This window comes from Contarinia nasturtii, unplaced genomic scaffold, assembly GCF_009176525.2.
Source record: "Contarinia nasturtii isolate CC-2019 unplaced genomic scaffold, AAFC_CNas_1.1 Cnas_scaffold_2611, whole genome shotgun sequence".
NCBI lineage: Eukaryota > Metazoa > Arthropoda > Insecta > Diptera > Cecidomyiidae > Contarinia > Contarinia nasturtii.
The window spans coordinates 163,509-173,314 of NW_022199931.1; the positions used below are offsets into that span (position 1 = coordinate 163,509).

At 33.4% G+C, this 9,806-nt stretch overlaps 2 protein-coding genes across 2 annotated transcripts; both read right to left on the reverse strand.

Annotated features, from left to right (window-relative positions):
* Positions 1-5,639: 5,639 nt before the first annotated feature.
* LOC116348666 lies at positions 5,640-6,438 on the reverse strand. The gene is made up of 4 exons (XM_031779736.1): positions 6,312-6,438; positions 6,118-6,198; positions 5,925-6,052; positions 5,640-5,858 (listed from the first exon to the last, which is right to left on the reverse strand). Exons 1-4 carry the CDS (start codon positions 6,354-6,356, stop codon positions 5,741-5,743), a joined length of 372 nt encoding a protein of 123 aa, XP_031635596.1. The 5' UTR covers positions 6,357-6,438; the 3' UTR covers positions 5,640-5,740.
* Positions 6,439-9,041: 2,603 nt separating this feature from the next.
* On the reverse strand, positions 9,042-9,800 carry LOC116348663 (E3 ubiquitin-protein ligase TTC3-like). The gene is made up of 2 exons (XM_031779732.1): positions 9,215-9,800; positions 9,042-9,139 (listed from the first exon to the last, which is right to left on the reverse strand). Exons 1-2 carry the CDS (start codon positions 9,781-9,783, stop codon positions 9,130-9,132), a joined length of 579 nt encoding a protein of 192 aa, XP_031635592.1. The 5' UTR covers positions 9,784-9,800; the 3' UTR covers positions 9,042-9,129.
* Positions 9,801-9,806: the final 6 nt, after the last annotated feature.

A 9,806-nucleotide genomic window follows, 5' to 3' on the forward strand; every position in this document is an offset into this window, starting at 1 on the left:
TGAAGATTTTCGTAAAATGATTTACTACGATTTTCGAAGTAAATTATCTCAACAACAGTGTTTCGATCGACTTCATTTGGCCTTTGGCAATGAAGCACCAACCCTTCAGACAATTTATAACTGGTACCGAGAATTCCGTTGCGGTCGTAGTTCGCTCAAAGACGAGTTTCATACAGGTCGTCCAAAATCGGCTGTTGTGCCACAAAACATCGATGCTGTCAGAAAACTGATTATGGAAGATCGTCATGTGACCTACCGTGAGATTGAGGCATCTTTGGGCATTTCATCCCACAGCATACATACAATTTTGCATGAACATTTAGCCGTAAAAAAGATTTGCTCTCGTTGGATCCCACATAAATTGACCGATGAACAAAAAATGGCTCGTGTGAGTTGGTGTAAAGAAATGCTCAAGAAATTCAATCGTGGTGCTTCAAAAGACGTTAATAAAATCGTCACTGGTGACGAATCGTGGATATATGCCTATGAGCCCGAAACGAAACAGCAGTCAACTGTATGGGTCTTCCAAAATGAAGATAACCCAACGAAAGTTGTTCGAGCAAGAAGCACTTCGAAGCGAATGGTCGCCTGTTTTTTCGGGAGAAGTGGTCATGTGGCAACCGTTCCACTAGAGGATCGTAAGACCGTCAATTCTGATTGGTATACCACCATTTGTTTGCCCGAAGTGTTTGGTGAAATAAGGAAAAACAACCACCGTCGCAAAATAATTCTTCATCACGATAATGCGAGCTCTCACACATCTTTTCAAACTACTCGATTTTTGACCGGTCAAAACATCGAACTGATGGGTCATCCACCGTACAGTCCTGACCTGGCACCCAATGACTTTTTTTTGTTCCCAAGCGTGAAGAAAAAACTACGTGGTCAACGATTTTCGACACCAGAAGAAGCAGTTGAAGCGTTCAAAACACACGTTTTGGAGATATCAGTTTCGGAGTGGCACGAATGCTATGACAAATGGTTTCATCGAATGCAAAAGTGTATCGATCATCTCGGGGAATATTTTGAAAAACAATAAAACCATTTTCGACAAAAAACAACTGTGTTATATATGTTTTTAAAAAAAATTATGGAGCAACCCTCGTATAGGTTCGCATATTTTTGAATGCTCTATCATAAAGTAGTATTCACATGACATGTATTTAAGTTTTACTTTTAGAAGGAATTGTTCTGTTACCTGCATTCAGATGTGCATTTGCATATATGTGAATAATATGTGCTGAAATAAAAATAAAAGATCTTTTTTTGTTTATCATGAAAAAACCTAAAGTTTCTCAATATTTTATTTTGAACCATGTTTCTTTGAATTTGTCGAGATATTTTTACCTCATATTTTTTAAATGAAAATTGAAATGTCGATTTTATTTAACATTTGAATTAAAAATTAAAAAAAGCTATTTCAAGTAGCAAAATATATTTAAGAAATTTTAATGCAAAAAACTCATTATTTTAATTTCAAACAGCTTTACATGAATCGGTATCAAAAGCCATGGAAGTGTGTAGTCATACGTCCTCAAGGGAAAAATTTAAAGGGGGGTAATTGAAAAAAATCGAAAGAGGTAAGCAAAAAAGTAAAGTGTATTTTGCGAAAAGTGTACTTTTTTTGGCAAAAATCCCTAGCAAATTGAAAGAATTCTTTGAAATTTTTTAAGGGGTAACACTTTGTCAGGGGGGGTAATCGGACCCCTGCTGAGGACGTATGTGTGTAATCATAATTTATTTTTCTATATTGAATTTCCCATTTAAATTGGTGAGACAATGATATTTGCTCTAAAAATGTATATGTAATAATGACTATTTCAAATTCATTCAATGAAATTTATATTTTTTTAAGTGTGCAAACTAATTCTTTTCACCGATTTTTCAACGCTATTTTCATTCACCTTTGAACTGAATGAACTTTTTTTTATATTTTCTGCTCTCTGTTTTCCCCACAAGAACTCAGTAGTAAGAAAAAATACGAAACCACTAACAAAATCACCTTACACAATACAAATTTAGCCACTGAATTGATGAATGATTTGCATGTATTGTAATTGTAATCAGAACAATTATATTTAATCCGTTTTAAAACTCCATCTAAATTTTTCCATGTGATTGATTTGAAGATTTTTTTCAAATATGAGCGACACAATTGATTGCTGTCAATGCTGTTAATCGTCATATTTGAAATGCTCGAGTTCGCGAATCCGTTGAGTTGTTCCATTTTTTGCCGAATCCCTTGAGAAATTTTCGATTAAATTCAACAAATCGCCAGGTGCATCGAATCCACTTCCAAAATGGTGATGAGATTGAATATTTCCTAAATGTGTACGATCTTTCAGTAATTTTCAGTTGAAGTGTCAAATCGATGTCGATGATGTTATTTGTTAATTCAAATTTTCTTGATTTGATTGTGTGATAGTTCCAATATTTTAAATCTTTCACACTTCCAGCTTGAAAAATTAATTAAAAACTCGTTCTTTAATGCGTCGCACTCATCATTTTGTTCACTATACACGATATTGGCCAAAATAGTTCTGAAAAGAATCAGAAATATGTACGTTACGAAAATTTGGTGCAGTACACTTTTTACATAAATGAAAGACTATTTTGAAACCAATGAGCATTGGGAGAACGGACCGGAATGGACATTGAAACACCTGATGAGATCAAGAGAAGGATGGAGAATCATAGACGATAAAAACGAAGTTCTCTCGTATTGAAAATCATTTAATTTGTTACAGACACGATGGTACCTCCAAAGATGGTAGGCTATAAAAAGAAGAAAGAACTATTGATGACACATTTTTACAGCATGCTAATTATCTGTTTTTGACATCATGTTTATTCTCTTACCTGAACAAATATTGTATGTGAACAGTAGTTATATAGATTTCCTTTGATCAATAATCACGACAAATGAATAGAAAATGGTATGTATTTTACGAAAGTATGCAAAGCAAACTCAGGTAGAAAAACACCTTATCTTTCTGTTATTTTCAATTGTTATTGTTTGAATTTAAAAAAAAGATACCCCTTTGGAGTTTAAACCATATATGATTATTTTCGTGGTAAAATAATGTTTTTTTAATTACCGAGTAGAATATGCTGTTTATCCCAAGTATACACAGACAAACAAATACGATAAAAAATGTACACAAAGTCTAATGAAATCGTCGTCGTTCGAGTTTATTTTTCATTTGCTGCGTTTTTTTTTTTCATGTGAACCTCAACAGGTTTGTGTTGACTGATTAGGTATAAAACTCAAAGTTTAAGTTAAAATTTGCGAAATTAAAGAAATAAAAAAACACATTTTACTTTTTTTAATTTTGACTCAAACTTCTATTTAGCTTACTACGGCATGAATCTATAAAGCTATATGAAAATTATAATATTTCGAAGTTGGGACGTTCCATTTGACATGCAACATAGTCATTGTTACAAGCAAAAGAAATCAGGAAATTGTAAATGTCTAAACGTCTTAAATATAAGAACAGAAACAGCATCCCAATAAGAAGTAATGTCATCAAACACTTTTTCCCTCTTCTTACAAATTTCCATGACGCCTTTGATTTTTTCTAAAACTATTTTTTGTTCCTGTTCGTATTTTAAAGACAAAATCATTAATCGATAAAAGCTTACTTCTGTTAAATCTCCGAACAAACGTGCCATTTCTTCTTGATAATGTTGGTTCAATAACAAAACACATCTCCTAAGATTGAATCAAAATGTAATGTTTCCATCGTTCCCCGAATTTTTATAACAAATACCACTTACATCTATCGATTCCTTCAAGTTTCGAACATTGTCTAACGATATTTAATAAATTGTCAGTTGTTCCTTCAATATCATCAAACCATGGCTTGAATTCAGGATATTCTGTGGTCAGTTTTTTAAATTCATCACCGTTACATTTTCTTTGCGCGCCTGCGTCATACCAATACCATATTGGTTAAATAAACCAAATGTGATCGGGGCCGATTCGACTACACTGACGCCAGCATTTACCAACTGAATAAAAAGATCGGTCAAATTAAAATAAGTTTTTTTGACAAATTCGTAGAGAATGATTGAAATTAATACCAATATTGTTGAGAAAAGAACACAAGTCACCCACAAAAGTTTCGTTTTAAAATAATTAATAGTGTGCTGCGGCGCTATTTCAACTTTAAATTCACTATAAATGTATTTAAAACTTGTATTTATACCAAAAATTAATCAATATATGAATTAGTTTGACGGTAACAACAACTGAAACAATCGAACGATAAATTGAACGCTCTAGAATAAAAACAACGAACAGAATGGTTGTTATATTGTTATTACAACAACAAATCTATGTTAAAAAAACGCCGTGTTCCGCTTTGATATAACCATTCAGTACGTTGTTTTTATTCTAGAATCTAGAGCGTTCAATTATTGAATGCAAATGTTTAGAAATAAATCCACTTATCTCAATTGACCACTTGATGTCTTATGACTTGCAATTATTTATTTTTTATGCTTTCAATTTTTCGAGTTTTCAAAACCATATAAGATAGTGAATTTGGACCCCATACTTTGAAGGTTTGGTAGGAATAGAATATAATCTGGCAGCAAAGAAGGTTAGATAAGATCAGCTATTACTTATAAAGCATAAACGTGTGTTTTTTGCTATATTTTATGTAATAACTTGTGAGAATGATATGGCTGGAGACTGATAGACCTACATATTTCCGCATATTTCGAATCAAAATCATTGGCACATGTGTGGCATTTTCAAAATCGAAATGGCGATAATGTTATCTCAGTTACATAATATTTTTTCAAGAAGCATATATTATAGCAACACTGAGATAGTTTTGAACACTTTTTTGGGCAAGCTTTTGAGTAATTGTTCTAATCTAATTCGTGATTCCCAAGGAATTCAATAGAGGCAGTTGTTTTTCGCGATTAGTGCGGGTTTTTGAGATAATCGATTCTGAGCCTTTGCTCAGGAACATTTGAGAGTAATTTTTGGAATTTCATAAAATGAATTGGTATTCATGTGTCTTGAAACTTCATTGCGTTGCAAAATAAAAGTCAAATTTGGATTTCTCTTGCCAAAAAACTCCTGAAAATCATGTTTTCACAACATTTAAACCGAAAAAATCTACTCTCAAATGTCTCTACACAACAAAATCGAAAAAAAAACCATTGAATTCCTTGGACTCGAATTAGATAATACCAACTACTCCAACGCTTGTTCAAATTTTGAAGAAGCACAGTGTAATAAAGTAGAAAAACATAAGTCTTATAGATTCCATTGGGAACAGGGTAATTTTAATACAATTATTTCCAAATCATTTTGACAAAATTGACATTAAAGCATAATTTTCAAACTAATTTCTGCAATTTTATTATATTTTCGTGCATTTCCAATCAGCTCTTTAAACCTTCTGTCCGTCTTTGGAGCGTACAGCGCCCGAGGCAGAATTCAACTGAATAAAAATTCAACAGAATCAAAGCAAAATTTCATTTAAAACAGCAAATACTTACACAAAATCCACTGCGGGCGCTTGACGTCTCAAAGACGGAAATATTGGACGGACAGAAGGCAAAACAATAACTTATTTATTTATTAACTGTCATAATATAAAATAAAAAAGACAATCAAATTCGTTTGCATCTGTTTTATTCAAACCATTTGTTCAACGAACATGTTTGTGAAATTTTTCTACGTAATCGTCAGTTCCTTTGTTCACTGTTCATGTTCTTTTTATTGAAAACATTTAAAGAATTTTTGTTTAAATTGTTCTCTAAGGTTTTCTGGTAGAAAATTAATGAGTTCTTTATAAGCTCGCTTAGCTTCAGCCGTTAGTTCATCATAGCAGTCTCTATAATGAAGGTATTTGTGATTTAATAGTAAAAAAAAAGTAAATTTACGAAAGAAAAATACAAACTTTTGTTCGTCTTCCGGAAGTGATGCACATTCTTGATTACTTTGTGCAAACGATTTTGTAATAATGCCCATGGCTACACCCCACTCTTTCAGTTCGAAATGTTCATGCACTAAATCATTTGCCAACTTCTGCATTCAAGAAAATGATGTAAATTAGTTCCATATTCAAGTATTGATATTTGTCACATTCTTACCAATCCACACTGGACTTGTGCATTAGTAATTGGGAAAGTAACTTCACCAAAGCTCTGACCGGATGGAATACCATACGCAATCTAAATGTTGAAATAAATGTAGAATTTAGACTCATTGTATTAACTCTTAGCCTGTATGGAGTGTGTCGCCATAGGGTTAACTTATCAATTAGCTTTAAGATCAATAAATTTACCATTGCCACTGACAAAATAGCTCCGAATAATAAAAATTGTTTCATTTTGAAAAGTGACGTTTTTGTCGATGTGGACTTGTTAAATTGAAATCTGCTTCTGTTTGGGGCGAACTTTCGCTGCCGTATGATATTCCGGTTGAGATAAGTTAAGTAACGATCGCATTGATTATTTTGTTATTTTTTGTTAAATTCAAAATTAGTCGGTTATAGCGATAAGATAATGCAAAATGTATCAAATTCGACAGTATAATTTAAAATGATAAGCACGCGTAAGCACGGCTAGCTTTTTGAACTTGATTTTGTTAATTAATAGATAGACATGAGTAGTGAGTACAGGCGAAATTTATTTTCAAGTGATTTTTGGTCGCTTTTACAAGATATGTGAGCGATAAGATGGTATGCCAAGAAAGCCAGATACTGATTTAACAAACCAAATAAATGAGTGTAGTTGCAACAAACATTTGGATTATTTTAATTGATTTTCATTGCTCGAAATATTTTCTTATGTTCCATTTTACATCAAAATGAATCCTTGTGGTGAATGCACCAAATTCAACGTTATTTCCACTTTTTCCAATAGAGAATAAATTATTTTCGAACACAGAGAGATATAACTTCAGAAAAACCGAGAACACAGACGAATCAAATCAAATTTTATTGTATTTTTATTCATAAGTCAAAAGTAACAATTTGACTAAAAGAAAGGTTCAAATTCAATCAAAGACATATGGTCCATATGGATATGAAATTGTAATACTATGAAAATAGTCGCATAATTGGCAAATCGGTTGCTACTGTTCGCTTCCTTCAGATGTGACTTCTGGTTGATTTGGATCTGATCCCGTCTAATTTGCACTGTAAATATTAGTCCTACGTATGAAATAACAAATCAAATTGATCAGTTTCCCCTTACAATGGCAAACGACAGCGCCGTAAATCGGTCAATTTGGCATCATCATTGCAGATTGGACACTTTTTGCGACTTTTGATCGCTTCTTCGATGCACTTTGTACAAAACATATGATTACATGTAGTGATGACACTTCTTGATCACGAATGGCTTCCATACAAATTGAGCACTCCAATTTCGATGATTTTGCATCTTCATTTTGTCCACCGGTCGCTTGGCGTTTATTGGCCAAATTGAGCTGATCTGTTATAATGCTGACATCAAACACGATTGCATTATCACGAACAAAACCATTTTGATCATCAAATAATTTGTCCCACGATATAAAGTCCCATTTTTCTATTGGCATCATCGTTTGCAGAAATGAGCTTAAAAGTGGCTGTTGTTTCACATGTAGCTTTGTTACAATCTTCAATGGTTTCCAATCGAATGCCCAACAATTGCGATGCATGATTAAAAATTGAAATTTTCCAACGCAAATCACACAAAATAAATGCTGGCGTTCCAACAGCCATCAGTGCATCGATATTGGAAACAGTCAGTCGGAACAATGTGCGATTAACGTATTCACAACATTTGTCCAAAACGTCAAACATCAAAATGCTTTTTGCTTCATAATTTGCATTGGCGACTTCAATTTTAATCTCTATCCGGATGGTGTCATCATGCACAAATCCATTTTCAATGTTGATTAATCGTTCCCATTTGATGAAATCAACTGTACCACAACCTCGATGTGAGCTACCGAAAATATATGGTCGGGTATACTTTTCAACTGGTTCCACACTTTTCTTCAATGGTAGCAATTTAACTGTAGCAAAAGCAGCGTGTGACCAATCGTGTGATGCATTTTTCTTTCTGCACCAAAAATAAACATTAAGCCATTCCTCTTTTGCAATGCGCTGCTTTTTGAATTGAATACACCATGGCACACCTCGAATCATAACTTCGGGTGTAAATTGTTCGTCAAACACACCAAGTTTCGAAATTGAGTAAATAAATTTTTCAGTGCTTGAGGCATATGACATGATCGTACTTTCGCTGGAGAATAAAATTATACAAATTAAATTGATCAATTCGATTACTAAAAAAGAAACTAATAGTTTTGCACATAAAATACTAGATATCTTAGGTTTATTTTACTTTTATAAGCTGCCGAATAGAAGTGAGAGAAATTGTGTTAGGCTTCTGAATAGCCTTCTTCTGCTGTGTAAGAATACTTGCAATCTATATAATATAATGGCAAATGTCAATATGAGAATGAGCGCCAAAATATGTAGTTTGACAGATCGAAAGTTCCAGAACATTCTATTCGAAAAGCTACACAGTTCAGCTGATGTGAACGATGCTTTAAAGGTACATCATGCTAATTCAACTTATGTGTCAAGCTATGCACCATTTGCATAAATACAACAGAATTGCAAACTGTAAATCGCACTCTTGATAGAGCCATTCTGTTTTTGTACAAACTTACTTCAATTTTCCTTGTTTTAATTGATTTTAATTAATCGCATTATCTCTTCTCATGTTCCATTTTACATCAAAATGAATCCTTGTGGTGAATGCACCAAATTCAACGTTGTTTCCATCTTTTCCGCCAGAGAATAAATTATTTTCGAACACAGGAGATAGAACTTCAGGAAAACTGAGAACACAGACGAATCAAATCAAATTTTATTATATTTTTATTCATAACTCATGGTTTTATATGCACTTATGTCAAAAGTTGTACTTTGACAAATAGTTAAACTAGAAGAACTGAAATTAAATGAATTCTTAGTATGACTAAAAAACGGTTATGTTATTTGAAAAAGAAATTTTCTTGGTTAGTATGGTAATATTTTCTCTATTTTCTGGTGGCATGTTACGTCCACTTGATCTTCACTGTATTTGAGTGGAAGCGATGGCCTAATTTGCGCTATAAATAGAAAACAAACGAAGACATTAATTTCAGTTACGCAACAATAGAATTAATTGATGAATTTCCACTTACAATGGCAAACGAGTACGTCTTAGGTCGGTCAATTTGGCTGGAGCATTGCAGACTGGACACATCTTGCGTCCTTTGATGGCATCTTCAATGCAATTGGTACAGAACAGATGGGTGCAACGCAGCGATGACACTTCTTGATCGCGAATAACATCCAAACAGATTGAGCATTCCAATTTCGGTGATTTTGCATCTTCATTTTGGTCATTGGCCGTTTTGCGTTTCCTGCCACTGCAACCAGGATAATCAGGTTGTTCTGCTACGATTTTTACTTCAAACACGATTGCATTATCGTTAACAAAGCCATTTTGATCATCAAATAACTCAGCCCATGATACAAAGTTAAATTTTGTCAAAAAATTATAGCTACTCATTTTCTTGTTGATCACATGTTCAATTGATTTCGCATCATCTTTGATGGAAATGAGTTTGAAAGTGACTGTCGTTTCACAAGTGAGTATCTTGCCATTTTCAACGGTGGACAACTGAATGTCCAGCCAATCCCTTCTATTGTAAATCGACATGTTCCAACGTAAGCCACGCAACATGAATTCTGACGTTTCAACAGCCATCAATGCATCGATATTGGAAACAG

Bases quoted from the DNA above. Each gene is read 5' to 3' on its own strand.
- LOC116348663 (XM_031779732.1), bottom strand. From the start codon at position 9,783: ATGGCTGTTGAAACGTCAGAATTCATGTTGCGTGGCTTACGTTGGAAC.
- LOC116348666 (XM_031779736.1), bottom strand. From the start codon at position 6,356: ATGAAACAATTTTTATTATTCGGAGCTATTTTGTCAGTGGCAATG. The intron at 6,053-6,117 runs GTAAGAATGTGA...TCTTGAATGCAG, and splicing joins CACAAGTCCAGTGTGGATTG to AAGTTGGCAAATGATTTAGT. The intron at 5,859-5,924 runs GTTTGTATTTTT...CCTTCATTATAG, and splicing joins CTTCCGGAAGACGAACAAAA to AGACTGCTATGATGAACTAA.